General features: G+C 39.3%; 1 protein-coding gene across 1 annotated transcript in view; it reads left to right on the forward strand.

Moving 5' to 3' along the window:
• The window catches only part of kdm4b (lysine (K)-specific demethylase 4B), a 60,380-nt gene that overhangs the window by 17,975 nt on the left and 18,200 nt on the right, over nucleotides 1-24,205 (forward strand). Inside the window, exons 6-12 of the mRNA XM_088077630.1 lie at nucleotides 2,342-2,391; nucleotides 9,218-9,321; nucleotides 11,760-11,897; nucleotides 20,521-20,717; nucleotides 20,818-21,065; nucleotides 22,058-22,278; nucleotides 22,709-22,829. Of these exons, the coding sequence (XP_087933756.1) occupies nucleotides 2,342-2,391; nucleotides 9,218-9,321; nucleotides 11,760-11,897; nucleotides 20,521-20,717; nucleotides 20,818-21,065; nucleotides 22,058-22,278; nucleotides 22,709-22,829 (1,079 nt within the window). The remainder of the gene's footprint in view (nucleotides 1-2,341; nucleotides 2,392-9,217; nucleotides 9,322-11,759; nucleotides 11,898-20,520; nucleotides 20,718-20,817; nucleotides 21,066-22,057; nucleotides 22,279-22,708; nucleotides 22,830-24,205) is intronic.

The following is a 24,205-nucleotide window of genomic DNA, read 5'->3' on the forward strand; positions in this document are numbered from 1 at the left end:
TAGTCTAGCTACGCACAAGCACTGTTACACACATGGCTTAACACCCACCTTGTTTTAGCTCCCGTGTATGGCTCCCAAAATAACGTCAGAGCTAACATCATAAATGATGAGTGCAGTTGGGATTTGTATGTTGAGCTACATGGATAAAAAATAGTCACATAGTCAGTAGTTAATATGGTCACAGGGCTATATCTGCTCATATTGGCTCTCACAAGAAGGCCTTTTGCATAATGACAGTTTAAGGTTGGAACTGAGGTTGAATTAAAAATTAAAACCCAAAAGTGGGTTTAATTTGATGCAAATTTTTGGGGTTAAACAGTAAAGTAAAACACAAGTGGTCAGAAGTTATTACTTGTCTTATTCTTCTTTGCATTATAGTTACTTCGATCTGTTAACCTCTTTCATTACTATTGATACTAAACATGTATTAGCTTTTGTAAGCCAAGAGCAAAAATGAAAAATATATTATCATGTAGAGGATGATTGTGGTCTTACATGGTCTTAAAACCAGAATAAGATAATTGCATATTCACTAAAATTGGCCAGTTACAACTGTGAGGTAATAAACTGAATTTCAACACATTGATTTGTTGTCAGATGTCATTTGCTTGCTCTGAAATGGCATGAAGGACTTTGGTCACAGTGAGCCTCTCATGTGGGCTATTTGTTTAAATCCAGGCTAGAATAATAAGCATTGGTGGAGGCTGCAGCTCTCTGAAGCTCCAAGCTTTCGTCTACAGATGGCAGTGTGGCACTGTGTCTTGGCACCTCTGACTGAATTTGACTTTGTCTCTTACTTTCTTTGTGTTGATTATTTCTCTCTGTCTCTCTCCCTCTCTGTGTCTTATGCTCCTGTTCATTCTTTTTATGTCTCCCCTTAAGTGTTGTTGCTTCTCATCATCTCTCCATCTTTGCTCTTTCCTTTTTTCATTTTCTTCTTCTCGTTCTCCCTTTGTTTCAGACATCCATGTGGCTGTTGAGGCTTGAGTAAGGAAGGAGAAATGTAGGCTTTTTCCCCCCTCAACCATAGTTCATTGCCTCAGATCTCTTGAGGGTTAAGAAACCCAGAGGAAATAATTGAAGTAATAAAGAGCGTTGTAATAACTTCACAAATGAACAGATCAGATTTGAGCTGAGCTGGCTCCCTCCCACTCTGTTTTACAAATAAACTCGCTTTCTAAATGTAGCATCTGACATTTAATGTAATGGTACATACTTTAAAGTGCCTAGCTCATGTATTAGTATAATACAGAAGCAATTTCAAAGTAGAAAAAAAGATAAAACCCAAAAAGAGGGGCTTCTAATTTCTAACGTGCACAGATTCCACAGTTTTATATCAAAGCAGTAATGTTTCGACAAACTAGATCAGATCAAAGCAATATAGTAATAAACCTAAAACCACCGTCCCCCCAAACACTGAGAAGAATTAATGATTGGTTTTCATGATGTATGCATGTGTAAAAGAAAAGGGGAGGGAGGGGCAGTGAGGTGTACGTCATGGGTAATTTCATTTCTTAAAATGGTGAGTGCTGAGGGCAGTGAAATAACCCAACACTCCCAAAACAGTAATTTCTCCTGATCCTGCCCTTCACTGGCCATTTAATCTTTTTCACCACTCTCCCTTTCTCCCCTTCTTCTCCCCTTCAAATGATAACTTTTTTTTCAAGGATCTAGACAACACTTTTATAAAGGGCAGCATTTAGTGATTGATTCTATTTTGTGAGTTTTAACTCTTAAAGAACGCTCAGCTAACTCAAGGCAAATGTTTCTTTCTATTGTGCAAATTCTGTTGCTGGAGTGATTTTGTCGTCTGTGTTTTTTTGCTAATGTACCAGCCATACAGACGTTTGCTGTGGCTTGCTGGCAGTGACCATGTGTCCTTGGACTGTTCCTGTGCTAAATTTGTCTGACAGCTCAGACTATTACTGTTCTTAAACCTTAGTTAATACAAACTTCTATTTTTATATTATTTCTTCTATTCTTTCCTCAAGTAATTTGCTATTTTCCTTCCATCTCTGTACATCTCTGATTTTGTTGAGAGGTTGTTAAAAAGACAGCGGTTTGCTAAGAAGGAAGCCCATTCACAATCTGATGGGCCTACAGTTTGCATTTTAATTTCTATTCTACTTGCAAAATCCTGTCATTAAAAATGTCTTAAAATTGTGATTTCCCTGGATGAAAAATCCTTGTAGATCATCTGATGAAGGGCAGAAAGAACCCAAGGAGTCATACGTCAAAGATGTAAAAATCTGCACATTAAATTGTGTCCTTCTAGTATACAGCAGTCTTAATAGGCCAACCTTTCACTAAACTGATCATCTTCCCCCCTCTCTGTCTGCAGGTATGCTGTCCCACCTGAGCACGGCAAGAGGCTGGAGAGGCTAGCACAAGGTGAGGCTGTGATCCATCGGTTTTTGTCTATTTTACCCTTCTCACACCCTGCCTTGGCTATGTAAGTGAAGGACAAAGTGTTTTTGACTGTTCAACACACACCATAAAATCATACACATGCTTCTCATTTAACGCATGTACAGAATACACACTAACACACATCCAAAGCACACTCGCTGGTTTTCCTTTGCACCGGGGATTAGAAAGTAAGGAAACTCTTCTCAACTACATCCTGCTTTACTTCTCTTAAGCACAACATGCACAACACTGTTAAGAACCCTTTATAGCTCACAATAAACAACATTTTGGCAGTTGTTGTTTGGCTGACACGATGGTCCTCACACTGAACTGCGTGGTTCACGCCGTGGGCCACACTTGAGAAGTCTTTTGCATGTATTAGGCTGTTGAGAAACTTTGATTTCCCATTTTCCCACCACATACAAAAAATTGATTGATTTGTCACCTGGCTGTGCAAAAATGGAGCCTCAGAAGAGGAGCAGCTTGAAGCACTTAGTGGGTGCAGTCACTTGTTCTAAAAAGATCAAGAGGGCTATAGATGCTGGATTTGGATGAGAGGCTGGTTTAAGTGAAGCCAGCAGCATAAGCTGTGTGTTCTGCAGAACGAGTTGAAGGAAACCTACAAAGCCCATATGAAGTCCAGTCAGTCTGAACTGTGCATTGATGAGTGGTTCATATTGCCGAGGAGCAAACACTGTGTCACAACCCGAAAGCAATGCAGGTTTTGACCACTAAAATCTCCAAATCAGTTTTTATGAGTTGGTATCTCTAATTCACTTAATGGCATGCTATGCTGGATTTGCTTTTAAAAAAATGTATAGACTCATGCAAAAGTGACACCACTGTATTATCCCTTCTGACCTACTAGAAGTGTGTGGTGGTGTATTTATTTTTAGGCGTTCTGCCCTCTACCTGTATTTTCAGGGTTTCTCACACATTAAACAAAAAAATCTGCCACCATGTATTGAGTATATATTTTTTGAACTGGACCATTCATTAGGAGCACTATTGGATTATATTTATATCTTGAAGTTATTCACTGCACAACACTCATGGAGCGCAGGGCGCAATCTGGGCACAGATGGAGCAGCAGAAGGACAGGCGTAGTGAAAGTGAAACTTAAGCGTTAATTGCATCGGTCTAAAAGTCTGCAGCCGCTCCATTTATCCCTTAATCTGATCTGCTCAGATTGGATTGACAGATCAATTATCCACAATGTGACTCTAAGTCCTCAAAGTGCTGATGAGTTTAAAAAAAGGATGTGTTTCCTCTACACTGCGTTCCCGGGACCTGCAAAAATGTCTTGATTTAGAGAGGGGACACAGATGATAAATAAGGGACTCCGTCCAGTGCACAGGTGAGGTTGGGACTATCAAAAGGTAGCAATCAGTTGCCAAGTTAAGGCAGCAGGCACCTAAGATAAAGCTACGAAAACTGCAGACAAAGCGCCAAAAAAACATGCAAAAATATTGAGACGCTAAACACCAAACAGACAAACGTTCCAAAAAGTGAATCTTATGTTGGCTTTGACTTTTACTGTTGAGCACTGAAGGAGAGGATGGAGATGAAGAGAGCATGTTTTTTTGGACAAGTAGCTTTTTTTTTTAGACAACTACCTTGCTAAAATATCAACTTTTCTATTACAACAAATGTAATGTTCCCACAATGATACTGTGCATTTTACATGTAAGTAGTGTACATAGGGAGGAACAAGTTTGAATGTTGTATAATATAAACAGTAATTGACAATTCCTGCAGAGTTTACTTTTAAACATGACATGCTTAGCTGACTCAGCTGACAGCCATCTATTCCTTGCTCTGTGTAAAAACATCTCTCCTTGCACCTCTCCCTTTTTATTGCCGCCACTCATGTTCTCCTCCTCGCTCTGTGAAAAAACATTTCTCCTTGCACTTCTCCCTCTTTACTGCCGCCACTCATGTTCTCCTCCTAACCCCTGTTTTGATCGATGAGGATTAACTTGTGTATTGCAAGTTGCTAAGAGTGAGGTATAAGATGTGGGGATGATGATGATGGAGTCGCCCCATTCCAAACTACATTAAATCGACACACCATTTGTCCTTGTTGTTAAGAGCTGAGAACAAATCAATAATCCCCAATGCATAGCCCCTGTCACTCGCTGTCCTTCTTTTGTACTGGAGTGGCTGGAATATGTAACAAACAGTGATTTATGACAAACAGGCTCTCTTCAAAGGAAAACAAAACCTGTCCAGGTAATATGTAATGTACGTTAAAACATGCTGGAAGGATGATCAGAGATACAGCTCTATGCATATGTAACTACATTACTGTTGTCCCAAGACTGTGGCTTACACTTTATAAATGGACTTAATGTTATTGCAGGGAAAACCCAGTTGTAACCCACAATGAAGACACTAACCATGTTGTTAGTTACACGTGTGTTGTGCTAAATCTTGGTCATCAGCAGTAAGAGAGCTCCATTTCCTTCCACCCTAGCCCTCTAGTCAGTGTCTCAGTTTAACACCAGGTGAAAAACCTTCGAAAATCAGTGTTAAAATGGACCCGTATCTTAGAGGAAATAGATCAATTTCACAGTGGACATAAATAATAGTAGTAATGGTTCCTTTCTATTTAGTTGTTTCACAGCTCTCATGTTGTTTGCGTTGACTTACTGTCCCACCTTAATGGAATGGAGCCACAGTCGATGTTGTTCCACTTGATCTTTTTCTACGATGGAGAGTCAAATGTCTGCTGTGTGAAAGGCCTATTATAGTGACAACTTAAGTCACAGTACACAAAAAAGTCTTTGCTAATAAAGAATCACCAAACAGTTGTTGTTAAGTGGCCATAAATATCAAAGTGCTGTGCACTGACCGCAAGCAGATTTTAACTTTCAGTCATGCATCGTTTGTCAGGTGCAATGATGCTGCTCTGAATGGCCCTGTTATCCTTTCAGTATTGTTTGAGGATTGCAATATAACACATCAGTGAGAGTGGTAAGTTTTTCCCAGCTGATTGAGACAAGCGTTTCATATTGTCATTATTTCTAGCTTATCAACGTAATACTTCTGAATCTGGACCTCAGCCAATCATAACATTTAAGGGTGGGAGAAAATCGATACAGTAAGGTATAGTGATATTTTGTGTGGCATCATCAAAACTAGGGATTGTTGGCCACATTGATGGGGACACATTGTTGGCCTGGCTGATTATTGGGGGCCAATATTTGGCATTTTGCTGATTATCTGAATCAGCATTTTATTTAATGATCGGCGATAACAATAATTATTTATTTATTTATTTCATTTTAAAGATGGTTTTTATGTGCTTTTCATGCCTTTATTATAGTGCAGTCAGAGTGACAGGAAAGGGGGAGAGAGAACGGGGGTGACACACAGCAAAGGGCCGCAAACCGGAATTGAACCCAGGCTGCTGCTAAGGACTGCCTACATGGGGCACACACTCCACTCACTGAGCTAGGGGCCGCCCCAGTGATAACAATAATTAATTAAGACGTGCAAAGAAAGTGTCAGCATGGTAGAAACATTTACTTTGTAAAACCTCAGGGAGCTATTTTTATTTATTTATTTTTTATTGAAATTTCACTTGACTTTATTAAAAAAAAGTTGCTGGGAACCTGCTGTTTATGATGTCAACATTTCGGTTTTGATTAAATATTTGCTAAAGGCATTTAAACAAAGTTTTGTGTTGGAGTTAGTTATATTCCAAATTCTAAGTATTGACAGAAATATTTTCATTTTTATTGTAAATGCAAATCCGTTCCAAAAATAATTTATCCGTCTCATTAATTAATAATTGACATTTGTATCAGTCAGCCCTTACTCAAAACACAGTCGTCAAGTATTGATTTCATATTACATAAATTGCTGATGTTGAAGATACACATTTAACTTTTTCAGTCTGCTAAATACCATTTGCTGCAATAAAAATGATGGAAGTGACAAACTTTATCTCTACAACTTTATCTTATTAGATAAAACAGATCATTTGCAGTTGAAAATAAGTTAATATATTGCACTATAATATTACATTACTCAGCGTATTGCAAAATGTGTAAAATAGCAGTAATATTGTATCGTGACCAAAGTATTGTAATAATATCATATCGTGAGGCCTCTGGTGATTCCTGCCCCTAACAGATAGCTTGAGACAGTGAAGCAGATGTTTCCTCTGTTGCCGAACTACAAAACTAGATTCAGGATGAAATTAATCAACGTTATTTTATTATTATTATTTTATTCTGTTATAGTAATAGGGATTTTCAATTAGATTGTGAAACTGAACCAAAATAGATCTGAAGGGGTCATGACCTGATACATAATTCAAAACTGGATCCATAGATAAGAAACTCAAAACTTAAAATGCACACTGTAGATGTTTCTTATCACTCCTCATGTGGGCATTGAGCTCTCAGTCACAGTCAGATTGCAGCCTTCCTCTCTCCTCTCATCTAAGCAGCTGGCAGTGGGAGGAAAGCAATGCCAGCGTTATTTAACAAGCACCCACTGACCTATCAAAGCCATCGTCAGCACAGGTAGCCAACTGTTTACGAGGTCCTAAAAAGGCAGTTATGAGCATAGTAGGAATGCCTAATGGGGCCGGGACAATGGTCTTGTTACTTGAAAACTCCTCTCCAAACATTTGACACAGTGACAGCCGTTGCTCTTATCGCTCCTCATCTCCGCATTATTTCAGTTGTAGCTTCAGACTTTTTGGGTGGGGCGGGTGCAGGTTGGAGGAAGGGAACTTAATTTTCGAACTCAAAAGGACAGAATGAAGCCTTTAAGTTAATATTACCCCGCAGAGAGCTCAGAGAGCCAGCTGCATTTTAATGGGGATTAATACCCGGGCTCTGTCGGCACATTATTCACCTTTATCAGCTCCAACAAGCACCAGGCGAAGAGAGAATAGAGGCCCTCTCTCCCTCTCTTGCTTTGTAGGGTGGAACAGAGGCTGAAACAATGCAGTGAAAATGAAGGATGAAATGGGTGCTGATTATACTGTCAGTCACATTAAAGTTTAACTGGGTGGAGGCTTGGATGGACCCCCCTTTGAGGCACTGGCGGGTACAGACAGTAAAGAGTGGGAGGGTGAGCGATGGAAGAGAAATTCTTTCTTTTGATTATGCCGAGGCCGTCTGAGTCTCCCTGTCTCCAAGAGCAAAAGTGAGCCTTTATTTTAGAGAGAGAGTTGGGGCTGTGAAAACCCCAAATGTCAGAGGGATATATTATGATCTCAAAGCATTCTGTGTTTTTAAGGAAGTGGGTGGTTGTTTTGTAACACAAAATGCAACATTGATAAGCTTAAGCTGCTATGCAAGTGTTTTTGCTTATTTTTAGTACAGTAGCTGTAACCACACAATACACAGTTTAAATGATTTTGAAAAGATTTAGATGTTTATTTAAGAGTGACCTTGGGGGAATAGACATCAACAAGCAAATCAGTTAAAACCTCATTATATTGTTTTAGGATTAATTATAACAAAGTAAACAAATGAGGCCATGGTTAAGACAATTGGTAGCCCCTGTCCTCCAAACTTGTTAGTGCTGCTGCTTCTTGAAATTAAGAGCACAATATCTACTCACACAACTGCATGCCATTACAAAATACTTCAGGCAAAGGTTTTCTCTGTAGTCCTGCTGAACGGAATAAAGGTTTTCATAAGTGACAGCACCCAGTCCCCGTTTTGTGCTGTATGCCTTTGTACCATAATGCAATCCAGCAGTGATCCCCTGAAATCCAACCTGGAGGCACACAAACAATGCATTGACATGCACAGCGGTAATGTGATTATTTCACACTTTAGGCAACAAATTAATTCACCCCCATTTCAAGGGGAAACTGGATTTCCTTTTCCAGGTTGTGGGATTAACAATATTATAGTTAACACAGCTACATTTCTGCTGCAGAGTTCTTTTTAATGGCATTGCTTATCTGGCATTCTTTTAACAGTTACTCACCAACTAAGACTCATAAAGCAGAATCATATCACCAAAGAATTATCTAATATCTTAACAGTGGAAATGTTGATAACATAACAAATCAAAATCAGAATCAGAAAATGTTTATTGTCTGTGGATGTTGCTCATACAACAAACAACACTATAAAAAACTAAGATTAAAAGACACACAATTCCTTAAACCAAGTGAGATAAATGATTGTAAAAATAGTCCAGTCATATACTTATACAGTAAAAATAAAGGTACCATACAATCACCATGTCATTCAAAGTTTTCCCTTCACTGAAGTTCGCCTGTGCCAGGCAACAGGCAATAGGCAATGACGACAGGGCTGTGCATCGTAACATCAGGGGACTGTGAGACCAAGAAATCATCATGATAATTAAAAGTTTTCAAGACCAACTGCTGCATCACTGTCAGCTCTTAATTTATAACCTTTAAATTACTGAACATTCCCCCAGTTTTCTGCTGAACAGTCGCTAGCTACATTTTGTCACTGGATCACACCTCACATAAACAACAAGAGTTTCTTCTAACATTTTAATCTTAAATTTCAATCAACAACATTTGCTGGCGATTAAGTCATGCATTACAACATGTATTTGTAGAAGTGCTACCATGCCTTGCCTGAAAACTTGAATGTTGACATTAATCGGAATTTCACAAAGTATGATGGACAGATTTTGCTGAGGACAGGTGAACTGCTCATAAGTTACATACTGTTTGTTGTCTTGGAGCCTCAGGGTATTGTATAATTTGTCATGGTTTTATCATATATTTTAGGTCTACCTGGACCGTCACTAAAATACATCGTAAATGTCTCATTTTTGCTGTCACCCCCTGCAGGCTTTTTCCCCGGCAGCTCCCAAGGTTGCGATGCCTTCCTTCGCCACAAGATGACGCTGATATCTCCTTCCATCCTGAAGAAATATGGCATTCCTTTTGACAGGGTGAGTGCAGACCAGCCCCTGTTGCATGAAATATGAGGGCATTTTATTATCATTTATTTTCTGAGCATAGGGGACAATCTCTGTATTATTGTTAGAAGCTTCTACATTTTTGCTTTAGCCAGTATTGAATGGCAGTCATGATGCATGCATGAAGGTAGAGCCACTTGCCTGCCTTTTTTTAGTGGATTGACACAATGTCACTCATCAGTCAATGTTTTCCCTATTTTCTGCCAACACAAGTGTCTAGTTTAAAACATAAGTGAAGAGAGTGATCCCCTGGTCACAAGACTTTAATAAATCTAGACTGACTGGACTGGATTATTGTCGTCACAGCCAGGACACAGAGAGATGCAGATCATAGCAACACACAGATATGCACACACCTGTGCGTATGCAAAGTTGCTTAATCTGCCATGGCTAACAACATTAACTTTCATGTTTTTCCTGTATAAAATAATTTACACAGCATAAGCACAGGACAATTTTCATCACGTAAGTGACAAGACATAGATGTAAAATAAGGAAAACAACATTTTTTTTCAGTTAGCATCTACACACTCATACTCAGTTGCATTGAGACGTGGCCAAGACATTGATACTACAATAATAACGAAGCTTGAAATATATAACATTTATGGGTCTTGTGTAAGAAGAGGGTGGCTTATTTTGAATGACGGATGACAACGCAAGGGAGGTTAGTGGCTCAGCTTTCTTTGACGCAAACATCACAACTGCTCCAGGCTGCACTAATGATACAGTATGAGTAATGATCTTCTGTCGTGTCTGTCGTAGGAAATTGATTGGCATTCCTCTTTGTTTTTTATGTATTCAGTAGGCAATATAAAACTTCACAGTAAGAAAAATTAATTGAATATTGAAGGGGGAAAAAAGTGGCACAGAGCATGCATATAAAGTTTTCCATTGTCAGCAGACGTCCCCCCCATCCAGCGCCATTTATCTCTTCACCCCCCTCAGGACGTCATTATCACAGCGAACATGTTACTCGTTATACACCTACAGTACCTCCATCGATTCATGTGCAAAAATAAAACCATTGTCTTGCATTTTGCAAGAGCAAAAAGGGATATTTGATATCTGAACCACTGCCTTTAGTTGAGGAAGTTTGCCTCTCACTCTCAGCTTCTACCGCTGTTTCTCCCCTCATGCCTGTCACCTTGCCTGGCTTGATGTGTCTCTTGAATTCCTGGATCCAGGCTTCACAAAGGAGTTGCGATCTGAAGCCAGACATGTAGGGCTTAAGTTTTGGGGCAACGCATTAAAAAAGAATGTGCTTAACTTGCCCTCACATTTTTAAACATTTCTCATAACAGCACTGAGCTCATGGGAAGACACTCAACCCTTGGAGCAGCAGTCATGTTAGGCAGAATTAATTTGTTCGCAAGCCAGAAAAGTTTGGAGAAAAGTTGTTGCTGAGAATTTGAAATTATAGTGGATGTGAGACTCATGAGTCATAATAGAATACATGTTACATTAGATAATACTTTAACAGTCTAAAAACTGGGAGTCAGCTGCAAGTACTAACTATATAAATATTTCAGTCAAATACAATACGTCATAAATAAGGTTAAAGTAAATTAGTAGCATACGCGTATAACTGGCAATTTCAGCACTCAGACATGTAGAATAGGAACACAACAAAGTTAAAGAAGTATTACTTTTAATTACAATTTCTTAAAAGTAAAATTTGTAAAAAAAAAAACAACTAAAAAAGGTGTTAAAGGTTTTCACATGACTTTGTACATTAAAAAACTCTAAAATTATGCTACAAAACAAAATAAAATATCCATTAAGGAATATCAAACATGCCAAGAAATGACAATATTTATAATGACTGAACAAAAACTTAAGAAACTCATGTTGTCTCCCAAACTAATTAAAAAGAAGATTTTAATAGTGTCCTTGATGAGAGACCTAATTAGTTTTTATTTAGCCAGCCAGTTTATGAGATGCACAGTTGTCTTCATTGGACTTGATGCTCCACTGAACTAAATGCAGCAAGGGATTTTCTTTATCTTCAGACAAATTTGATAGGGATTCAGTTGCAATTAGGTTCACAGAATAGAGTTGGCAATTTAAGTATTTTTTGTTGTTTATTTTTCACACATGAAAACATTAAAGGTCCAGTAGGCTATAGTTGAAAATATTTCAAGAAATGGAATATAATATTCATGACTTATGTTTTCATTAGTTTATAATCACAACTAAGAACCTTTGTGTTTCTGTTCACCTAGAATGAGCAGTTTATATCTACATATGGAGCGGTTCCTCTTTCCTCTTGTTCCCACAGTAGCCCAGGACCAAAGATGTGGCCATTTGCGTTTTTGTTTTGGCAACCATAGTTCTCCTATAAGCTAAGAATTGTAACATTTTTAAGATTTGTAAGTCTTTTTCTAATTTCTTTTGCTCTCTTTGAACAGATAACTCAGAATGAAGGGGAGTTTATGGTTACCTTTCCTTACGGCTACCATGCTGGCTTCAACCATGGCTTCAACTGCGCAGAGTCCACAAATTTTGCCACGCTGCGCTGGGTGGACTATGGAAAAATGGCAACCCAGGTAAGATAAGACAGACTTCAGTGGCATATTATCAGCCCTGCAAATTAGAAGAAATCAGAGTAACGCTGAAAGAGATGACATATAGTAAAATCTAAATAAGTTAAAGAAAGTCTCATAAATGATGGGAAACTGTTCATTTTTGGATCTTTAAATCTTAAAGTGAACCAAAACATATGGTAACCTCCATCAATATCATCATCACATAGACATGCTGCAGGAAAATGTAGACACTTCACTTGAATAGTTGTGATCCGATGTGTGATTCAGCAGCGACTTTGCAGCCTTCCTGCTTTGGCTGTTTGATTCTCTGAAGGAATAAAGTAATAGATTATATCGAAATATAAAAGCAGCGTCTGGTTCTCTGCTGCACACCATCTGTTACCAACACTAACCGTACCCTCGCATCCTTCCATTGACGCAAGCTGCCTCCTTGCCTGTGGGCTGCTGAGCATGAAATTGACAGGGCATGGGTTGGTTGTGGACAGGAGCCCAACTACAATGTCCTCTGGAAGAACCTCCCCCCTTGTCTCTTTTCTGTACAGCCACTTCATTTTCCTGTTCAGTTCCCCCCCTCTTTCCTTGTGTGAGTATTCACATATGTGTGTGTGAGTCCCTTAACCCAGCTTTCTCTATACTTGGCTGCATGTCAGATTTATGAGGTGCCAGTTTTCAGAACTACATCTCCCTCCCTTCTCCCTCTTTCTCATTTTCGGCCTTCCAACTTTACCCATGTGGCCACTTGTAATTTAAGAACCAGTAGTCCAGGCTCCAGCAGTCTTCCCTCCACCCAGCTCAGTGCTCAAGGGAGCATCCCCACTACACTTGTCTCAGTGCGATAAAGAAGAGTGGTCCACTCTGCACTGCTAATCCGAGTCGAGAAATCGACAGCGCAGCACCACACACAGTCAGAGGAGAATGAAAGAGAACAGTTCGGCCAATGAGACAGGCTCTTTCTGCCAGTCCACTTCTTTCTCTTCGTCTTTTACTCAGACATTTTTATTCTCTTGGGGCGATGTGGTAGCATAGTGGTTATAGAGATTGTCCCCATAACCAGAGCTGCTTAAATTCAGTCCCACTGGCACTTGTACCGTTTGTCCTCGAGCAAGACCTTGAACCCATTCAGACTCCCTCACTCATGAATCATTCTGAGTAAGAAGGTAGGCTCGACGCCTCTTCAGTGGCTGTCAGAAATGGCACATGACCTGTGAGATTACACTCGCCGCCTTTATCTTATTTCTTCTCATCCTCATTAATAAGTGGGCCCTTTAACGAAACTTAAATGTCTTGAGTCCTTTGGAATTTTTTTGGCAGTTACCAAAGCCTTTTTCTTGACTACCGTACAAAAAACTAATAGTAAAAAAGCAAATCACACTAAATTATCTGGTTTTTGGCTCACTGTGGCCCTCCTGTATGTGCTCATTAGCTGAAGGCGGCAATATTTGCCAACTCAGCAACTTAAAGTGACTTTTTTGGCAACAGTTTTAGTTCTCGAGAGTGCAGTTAGAGCAATTACTACAGGCGCATCTAGATGGTTTTTGGTCTTTAGAAAATGCTAATATATCTACTGGAGTTAGTTGCCGTCTTTTGATATTTAATTCCAAAGGCCTGCAAGTCCTGGACACATAAATTGGACCACCTGTTTTAAGGTCTGAAAGTAAGTAACACTAAGTACAGCTCAGCCCTTAAAGTGAGACGATGTGAATATTGAAAGAAGAAATAACATTTTATTCTCACAAAGGAAAAGCTAAACTCCTAAGCAGTAGAACATAACCACAGTCAGTTCAATATACTCAGTGCTACTCCCATGTTTTAGCGTTATGCTGTAGTTTTGTTGTGTCTGACAACCGAAAATAGCAAAAATGATATTGGTAAGCTTTAAACAATGTACTCATCTCTCTCCATATATGTATAGACTCATAAAAATATTGCACTGCAATTCCACTGAGAGATTGGAAAGTGTATATATATAAAATATAGCTCGCCCCCCACTCTTACTCTCATTCTCTCTCGGCCTTTCCAACTCTTCCTATCCTTCTCTCTCTGTCTTAAGCTCAAGCAGTCATCTGTTAACTCGCTTGGCTGTCTCTCCTCCCTCTCCCGCCGAGCCTTATTCTGTCAGCACCAAACAGGACAGTGAACGATGGGGCTTGGGATCGAATTTGTCACCGTTTGCGGGCTGCCAGCGCACGACAGAGGGAAGGAGAGAAGAGAGCGAGCTTTGGCGTGCTTCATGTCTCAGTCTTCTTAAATACAAGCTCCCCAACTGCTGACCCATCTGTCTGACTTAGCAAGCGAACACACACCTGCGGTCAAAGCAGGCGTACTGTCAGCACTCCTTGCGTGCTGTGTGTGCATCTACTTATACTTCTATTATTTCGGACATTGCAGTCTTAATTAACCTTCTCCTCAGCTGTCCTGAATATGTATTAGGTATTAGTCATTTCATTTTCTTTTTTTTTCTCCCAAGGATTTCAGGGGTTCAGCATCTAAGATGACTTCAAACAGACATGCTGTTCACTCTAATTGACTATTGTAGGAATCAGCTTATATCAGCTTATATCAAACCAAAATATCATGCACTAGGCGTCATTTCAACATTTGTCTACATAACATGAAATTGAAAACAGTCCCTTGTTTAATTTAAACCAAAACTTTGGACTTTTAACCCTTTTTGATCTGGTCAGCAAGTGCCATTAAGTGCTGAGAAAAGGTTAAACTAGTTGTTTAAACAGAAATTAAATTCACAGAAATATAGAAGAAAGCCACTGCACTAGCAGCCACACTGATTTACATACTGCACATGGAATTTTTTGGCAAGTTTGTTAGAAAACAGCTCAGAAATGAGCCCACTGAAGATGGCAAAAAGGACCATACAGATTATTTCTGAAAATAGTTATGTCTGCCATACCATCATGTTGCTGAATGTTAACAGTTTTCTGTGTTCAGGGTCTGTAGCATTCTCAATGAAAGCCTCTTTGCGTTCGTTTGGTGCTCCGTCACACTTTGCTGCTGTTCCCCCAGGCTTCCACTGTGATTTTTCTGTCTGGGAGAGGAGCAGAAATCATCCTCCCAGTTCCCAGACTAAATCACATCACTTTTTCATCTTGAAAGTGAATTGCAGAGGACTCACTCTTTTTTTTTTTTTTTTTTACATCTGTTTGCAGACGTCTTTTTTTTGGCAAACCCGAATATGCTGTGATTGAACATACTGAATTTGTATTTGCAGCCTATGTCCACTAAAAGAGGATGATGGTTTTTGTAGCAAAAACTGCACAGAGCCCAAGACAAGTTGTGACAACAGAAAAATGCTCAAATTTTCAATATTTTGCCAGCATGACCATGACCATGAAAAGATGATTATCTGCCACTTCAGTTTTAAGGCAAGTTGTGAAACACCCAGACTGCTCTGTCGTCATTCACTGCCATAGGAGAGCAGCCATATTGTAATAAAGGACAGGGACTTCTAGCCACACAGTGAGATCAGTGGACACTGTTTCATCACAGCTGAAATATTACTGACATTTACAAAGAAAATCTTGGTGCAACATAAACATAAACCTGACTGATACAGCAATTCAGTGCTGTAAATACTGTTTGTTACTGTTTGTTTTTGCACACAGTTTCTACAGTTGCGAAAGCCATGTATCAATTACTAATTAAACTTTTTTGCATTGCTTATTGTTTAAAGTTAATTCTCCCCTTTTCTATTGTGTTTATTGAGCAGCTGTTTTTCCACAGCATGTGAAAAATGTTAGAAACATTTGATAAACAGACAAAAGCAACTAAGGCGCCAGAGAAGTTTTTGTCCCATTTCACAGTAAGTTTTAACAGCACGAGCAGCAGAATGATTTGCAGCCGTGCTGTGCAGTGTATTCTGCATTCTGCATCTTAACTATTTTTAATTACCTCTCCAATTATTCTTAATTCTTAGGATCATCTTTCTGTTTTTTGAGGATGAGCTGATTTTGAAATTCTGGGCTGATACCCATACCAATATTTAAAAAAACAATCCGGCAAACAGCGAGTGTTTTCATATTGTTGTGTGTTTTAATCAACCTTTAATATGACCTGACATGTGAAAAAGATATTTCAAAAGAAATAATTGCTTCAAAGCATTATATAATTTATAAAATAGCATAATTCCCTCTCTAATATCTATTTTATGTTGCTGAGAAAACATCAACAAATTTCTTCTTCAAACAGCCGTATTTATCCAAGTTTCTCTCCAAAAACTACATTTAGCAGGATTACATTTGAACACATTGTGAGAATGTTATAATTTACCTTTGCCCAATTCTCATTTTTACCGAGCAGAGCTTGCATCCTATTGTAACTCAGTGCAGCCTTCGGAGCTGTTAGTTGCAGTTTGGCTGCTTAGAGCTAATGTTAACCAGCTCTCCCCTTGCCGATTTTAACATGGATTTGTTTTTCACAATGTAGCATTATTAGGGAAACAATAGGGTGTGTTTCCTGACATGACAGTGGTAAGTTTACTGCATGCTTTTGTCTTGACGGTGTTCCGGGAAGGTCTGTGTTTGTCCAAAAGGTGTTTTCTATTGTCCCTGGGGCAACTGGACACTCACTGCTACAAGCCATCACGTCACATAACAGTGAGATAACAGAGCCCAAATGCCTAACAGTCATTGTATTCCTCATTTCTTGAAGTATGTGGCCATTAGTCTTGAGCCCTGCTTCTTAGCGTGTGCAAAATTGATGTGGCACAACAGATACATCGGCTGATACTGATGTTCAGCCGATAAGTCTGTCGGGTCCCTACTGTTAATTTCTGTCCTCATCTGCGACAGTGTGATCAAAGCAAACATAAAGAATTTGGGGTGATCAAGTTTTCTCAGCCACCGCGGTTCGGGTCAGACAGGTCAGACTAAAACTCTGTTTTGTTATTAGTACTTGGCACATCCACTGTGTCCAGTGATCCATAGAGAGTCCCCAGGCTCTTGGTTTTCTGTGGCTCCAACAATTTAGCTTCATTAGGAGCCCAAGTATACTTCAGGGCTCATTGACTGCCTGCCTCAGGGCGAGTTTTTGTTTTCCCAGATCTTGTACATCCCCAAATCTGTTTCCCTGCTCTAATTAAGTTTTTATATGATAATAAAGTTTAACTCATCCTCAAGCCCTTGACGATGGCAACAATCTCCATAACCTCTTAATAGTTTCATAAAAATAAAATGAGCCTTTGCTTTTACAAATGAAAATAGCATATTTTGCCAGATACAATCAGTGTAAGAGCAATGTTTATCTTGTATTGTTTTGCGTTTGTAGTTTCCTGGCATGTTGCTGTTTTCAGAAAAGGTTTCATGATGGTAACAATCAGCTGTAACCATTCTCACTTGCCCCCCTCTGCCCTCCCACTCTCCGCTCTAACACCCTCCACTTGACACCATATTTTAATGTTTCTGTCTGTCAAGTGGTGCCTAGATGAGATGTAGGCTGGATATTGTTTTGCTGGGGAGGGTGAGCTGCTGTGTTACCAGTAATTGAACATAAGGTTCTCGGCACAGCTCAGGAAATAATAGGGCCAGAATGTAATACAGCAAGCAAGGCACAAAAGAAAATATTTTCATCTCTCTCTCTCTCTCTCTCTCTCGCTCTCTCTCTCTCGTCTTTAGTTCCTTCATTTCCAAACTTCTCTCTGTTCTGCTATTATCTTCAGCACTGTGGTTCATTTTACAGCTCCTCTCTTCCCTAGTCAGCAGAATGATTCATTGACCCGTGATGAAAGTTTGTGGAGGCACCTTGAGGTGTGAGTGGTTATAGGATGCAGCTATCACTCTCATTTACCTCTGAACTATCTGCACATTGCCACATTTACAAAAGTCTTATTACCTGCCATATTTTACTCGTAACCATATTTTAGCTTGATGCAAATTTACAACCCCGTGGGACACCAATTATTGGCCACTTCACTGCGCACTTATGGCCTCACAGAGATGGAGATTAGAACGGTGTATCATCCAAACCTTTTCAGCGCAGCTTCTATCTTTCTATGCAAGTTGTCCTCATCAGATTTGTGCTTTAAAAGTGACCCCATGCAGCACTCTAAACTAGCACATGATGTTGTTTAAATGGCGAAAACACCTTAAGACTACAGTCAGAAACTGTATCTAATGATGGACAACATGACAGCTCCCAAGAAGAAAAGTCAAAACAAGGCTGACTGCAGTTTAGGTTATAAACCTGCCTCCTCTATGTTAGCAGATGGGACATGGGACACATTAAAACATCAAAGTAACACACCAATACATTTGCCCTAAAGATGGTTTCTGTCGTTGTAGGTAGTTTTTCATCACACTGATGAATGTTCAAGTGTTTTTCTGATAAGTTTTAATTAGTTATTCAATGCTATAAAAAGGGGGTGTGACATTATAATTAATTGATATGTGCCGGTTGTTTTGCTCATGATCGATGGCGCTGGTCAGGATTCGTTGGATGGGTGTACAGTCAGGAACTTGATACCACAGAGATCCCAGTTGCATATACTCTGACGCACAATTGTGTCACTAACGCATGATGGCAGTGACTGTTTCTGGGATATTTTGGCCTTTCTTTTGTACAGTGTACAGATGCATCGTCAATCTTTTTTTCCAATCTATGACTACAACAGTTGCACAACTGTCTTAATGGCTGCAGGAGTTGTCCCAGGCTCAGATTAGTTAGCAATCCTGAATCTGTTTACTTTTCTCACACACAGTACTCTGTCTTACCCCACACCGCAGTAATAGGTACAATATAATTCAAAAATCTCTATCATTTGTTGTTAAGGTTGTGAGTCCTGTAGACTGGCTGCAAAAATGTAGCCTTGCTAGTGCATCGCCCTCCATACTGCGTCTCTAATTAGGATGAAATCAAGTTGTGTTGGGTGTATCATAATTAATGTGATTTGCACACATGGTATTTCAAATGCAAAATTGGTGCATATTAATTATGTTTACTTCTTTCATGCAAAGAGTAAAACCTCTTCGGTGGGCAGAGTAAAGACACATTCTTGGCAGAGTATATAACACACTTCTCATGCATATGAATCTAATGATGTATTAATTTTAAAACATGCATATTCTTGATGTAAATACACTAGATTTTAAGTTCAAGGATCATGTCTCCGTAAAGTGTGATTTCTGCTGTGAGACTGTTCTTTACCATCCTCTCCCACTCTTTATTTTTGGCTAATTTATCAGTATGACACAGATAGTTAACAGGGTTAACATTGTTTAGAAGTGAGGTCCTCACTGCTCATTTGTTAATAATCCTGTGGTGCGCCAATAAATCACTGCCTTATAATTTGCTAAGTGACACTTGGTTTATCCAAATTTACTTATGTTAAATATTTGATTTGGTTCAATTTTCTCTTATTCTATGATCACCCCAAGGGGCACATAGAGTTAGATCAAAGAAAAGAAAAAATATTTCTTTACTCACCCACTGCTACTCTCTATTAGGATGCTGCTGACAATGCATAAATCATGTCAAAGTTTTGCTCTCAATAAAATATAAAACATTAATTCACAGAAAGCATTGGCCATTTCTGGATTTAATTGCAATATACAGTTTACAGAGTTTACATGAGCAAATGCGAATCTCCCAGCTCATCAGGCTGGCAAATATACTGAAAGAAGTTCAGAAAAAGGTACAGGCAGATGTGCGTCACAGAGATCTCTAGTTCTTTCCTTTAGCAGACATCTCATAATGAATCTGTACACTCACAGCCTTATGTGTAGTCTTTTTTTGCTGCCTGTATTTACTGGGAACCAAGAGTTGAATCCCAAGACTCTGTTTTGATAAGATTTTGCTGTGATATGGCAGTTAAACTCTTTCACAAGGGAACAGAGCAATGTAGCTCCTTTGGCTGTATAATAAAATGCTAAGTTGGTAAGGTAAAAAATGCCATTACCTCCTGTTTTATTACTTACTGTAGAATTTTCAGTCAAATATCTGGTAAGTGTATACAAACACCAGTACCCTGCCCCTGAGGAGGAGGCTTGTTGGTGTATGGTGGAACATAGAGTTTGCTTCATGCCTTACATGCAGCTATTCTTAACTCTTTGGTCACTTTGTAGTGTATTTTGTGTAATGATAACTGTACAATCCATGAAATATGTATAATGTGTATTTTTTACTTTTTATATTTGTGCTATCTTAAAAAGGTCATTTGAAGATAAGTAATCTGTGAATAAACTGGTCTTGGGGTCTTAAGTAAGTTTGAGTCATAAGAAGTTATATTTACCAAAAAGGGAAGACTGTGGTGTCAGAAAGTGTTGTATTCTGATTGATGATATGTCCGGAGAGTAGAATATTATCTGTTATTTTTTCTCACCAAACCCGTCACTTGTATTAAACAAAGAAATTTCACAACAAGAAAGACTGATGATGTGCATCTGGGGATAGTAGTTTGTGTCTGTGTAGAACATTAAAAAGTTTTCATGTCAATACCATGTTCGAAATCTGTATAAGTACAGGTCCAGTTTTAACATTTGACCAGTTTTTTCTTTGTCTGCAGACAGGAGGGGACTCTTTTGTGTCAATAGAAAGTCTTTAAAGAAGGAATCTGCAATTTCTAGTCATCTCCTTTCCACCACAACTTCTTCCTTATCTGCTTGTTTTTCTCCAGTGTACCTGTCGTAAAGACATGGTGAAGATCTCCATGGACGTGTTTGTGCGCTGCCTGCAGCCGGATCGCTACGAGCTGTGGAAGCAGGGCAAAGATATCACAGTGTTGGACCACCTTAAGGCCACTGTGCTTAGCAGCCCCGAACTAGAGCGCTGGAGGGAACACCGTGTCAGCTACCGTGCAAATGTCTTGAGAAGGTGAAAGATCAAACTACTGCTTCTTCTACTCTCAAAAGGATGTTTTTTATTCATAGTATGTGAATTAAAATTATTTTTTGCTCGTTGTACCCCAACCCAGAGCCATGCAGAAGATGAAGCAGGTCCGTCGTCTAAAACTGGAGGAGGTGAAGGTGCTGGCCCAGGAGGGGATTGAGCTGAATGCTGCCGAATACCAGCGTCAGGTGGAGGAGCGTGAGGCCCAGCGGAGGCAGGAGAGAGAGGAGCGTTTAGCTAAAGAGGCCATGATGACTCTGGAGGCCATGGAGCGTGAGGAGCAGGAGGCTGCCGAGGCCGCTGTTAAAGCTGCAGAGGCTCCAGCTGTAGACGGTGAGAACGATATGAGCAATAAGAGAATGCAGTTTTTTTTAAAATTGCAATCGCATGCAACAATAAGGTGAGAGGTTTTATTCCAATGGGACGTGATCAAAATCAACACAAGCACTTTATTTTGAATTAGAGGTGTTAATGCAGAACTTTCTGCAGCTGCAGCATAAAATATGGATAACTCAACTTGGCTTGATCAAAAAAAAAAAAAAAAATCACATCTCAGACAGTTTTTGATCCATCAATATGGTTAAGGGAATTGTGGTAAAATACTCATGTGTTTGTAGCTGCCAAAACATAATGAAGTATAATATAAGAGTGACTGTAGAGAAACTGCAATGATATAGAGTAATGATAAAAGCCTGGAGAAGTATTGGTACTGTCTCTCTGTGTGTCTTTAGCTTTGTCCGAAACCGTCTCCTATCATGGATATAGTGCACTATATAGTGTGTTTGCCATTTTGTAGTGGTGTCTGAATTCTCTGCTGTTAATTTCATCTACTATATGGTGAACTATAAAATGCCCACAATGCACAGTAAATACGATGTACACTACATTCAACTCCCGTCTACCACAATGCAATGCGGTCGTATTTTTCCGGGGGAAATAGTGCTGCAACCTGTGTTCTGACCTTGCTGATAAACATGCTCTTATTTGTAGCAAAGACTGGTATTCAATTATATGCTGCAATGTAAACAATTTTCCTTCAGTATTGTGTTTGCCTTTCCTACATGTAGGCTCTTGTTTGCAAGCAATAAATAATCCTGCTGAGTAGGGCTGCACCTAACAATTATTTTTTTATTGATTAATCTATCGATTATTTTTTTCAATTAATTGATTAATCTATTTTTTATTGATCTAACCATTATTTTTTCATTACTCGTTTAATATAACAACGACAGCCCTACTTTGGAGTATTTAGTTGCTTTAGATTTTTTGTTTGCCATGACAATCATTGTTATTGTTCTGATTTCTTCTTAATTTCTCTTTGCCAGCACAAGAAGCCGGGGCCAAACCACAGAACCTGACAGAGGACACTGAGAAAAAGAAGCAGAAAAAGCAGAAGAAGATGTCAAATATCCATAACTCCATCACTGGATTTGAGGCAGCATTTGAGCATTTTGCTACGTCTGGCAGCGCCATGGTCAGTCACCCAGAGGTGGAGAACCCTCTTACTCCAAGACAGAGTGACATCCCAGCAGACAGCAAGCTTGATGTAAGTGCCACCCATGTCAGATTGTTCAGTTTTAAGTCGATTAAAACAAGTTATTGTGTCCAACAGGGCATCACACCTATATTTTTCTCCAGCTACAGTTAATGTTATTTTACTGCACAAACATGTAACTGTCTGATCTGAAAGACTTCAGAATGTTATGTTTTTTTTTACCACAGTTGCAGGTAATGTAGGGATGTTTGATTGATGATCATAGTGATATGCCATAACAAATTAGCCTACATGCTGAAAAAACATGCAAAAACTTGCATTTGTACTAACAACACATTTATATAAGTTACTTGCCAACAGAAATTACACAAATTTACCAAATGTCATCAACTTTTTAACATATTGGAAATATTTAATGTATTTCCTGCCTCATATAGAAAATAATATAATGACAACATGAAACAATCTTGTGTTTCATCAGGCATGCTACTCCAAGGTGAAGATGCCAAAGGAGGTCAAAAAGAGTCGCCGTCACCCCCTCAGCAAGCCGCCCATGCGCTCCCCTCTGTCCATCCTCAAGCAAGACCCGACCAGCGATAAAGGTGTGTGGCTTTGTGTCCTTCATGGCAGTTTTTTGTTTAACCTTGAGTGTATTTCATTGTAAATATATTCCAATTTTAAACTCAGTACCATTTTGAATTGGAAGTTTTTTCTTATATTAAAGGGAAGTCCTCTGTCTTTAATGAGTTGCAGACCCACCTACAAGACTTTAATTACTCTGGATGTCAGATGATAAATATAATAACTTTAAAATAATAACTTTATTTATGTAGCACCTTTAAAAACAGAGTTTACAAAGTGCTTTTGACAAACAAGGCAAAGCAGAAGTGAGAGGAGTTTCACACATAAGTAACATGACAAAAAGGAGCCACAAAGTAATACCAAACTAAAGCCGGACAAACGAGAGAAACAATCACAAAACAGAAATACCAACAGCAACCCATCCCAGTATGAATAAATAGTGTTTGAATACACTGTTGCTGTTTAATTTCTCCTTAAAATATATACAAATGTGGTAGAAGAACAAGTGATTTTAGCAGAATAACAAGTGCCAAGAAAATGGTTACATTTAAATATGATGATTATTTACACAAAGTGACCAAAAACATGGCTGGCAAGAAACTAATTTCAGTTGAACCCTGAACCCACCATTATTCATCTATGGCCTAGGGCTTGACTGGCCATCTGGCATGGCGAGCACCATCCTGGGGAGCCAATGTGGCTTTTGGGCCAACACAACAGTCTTTTTTTGTTCTTTTTTTGTCTGGGCCAAAATGGCAGGGTCATTTTTGTCCCAGTTATGCTATCGTCATCCTTTTCTTCCCCTCGGTCCCTCTTATTATTCCAACTCATTGTCCTCTCCATCAGGGTACTTAAAATGAAGAAGACACCATTTTTGTTTTGATTATCGATCTGGGGACAGAAAAACAAACCCGACTAAAGCCTCCCTGTGGGGATAATGAAATCAAGACTGCAAGGCCTCTTTTCCGTCCCCGCTCTTCCTGTCTTTTTCTTTTCATTTTCTGACTGACACTTATTGATCTGGGGATCATGACTTCCAATTACCTGCTTTCAAAGTCACTTTAAGTCAGCAGCGGGGCACCCAGCTCAGGGCTTGTCCTTCAGAAGGGTGGATGGGGAACAAGGAGAAAGACGGAGCTGGTGGAGAAAGAAAAGAGAGTTAAATGGCAAGCTTGTGAAGAGTTCTTCCTGCCTTCTGTCCAGGTTTAACAAATGGTCTGGATCAGTAGCTTCAGGGCTTCACTGCAAAATTGATTCCAGACCCACAACAGCAAGTTGTGTGTGCTATTTGTGTTCATCAGCCAATTATATCTGTAGTGGTGTTGTTATTGTCTGGAACAAAAAGCCCTATTTGTGTCTCTTGGCAAGGGCTTCCTTTAAAAAAAAAAAAACCTTC

This window comes from Plectropomus leopardus, chromosome 5 (genome assembly GCF_026936395.1).
Source record: "Plectropomus leopardus strain MGB_pleo_1.0 chromosome 5, ASM2693639v1, whole genome shotgun sequence".
Classification (NCBI taxonomy): Eukaryota; Metazoa; Chordata; class Actinopteri; order Perciformes; family Serranidae; genus Plectropomus; species Plectropomus leopardus.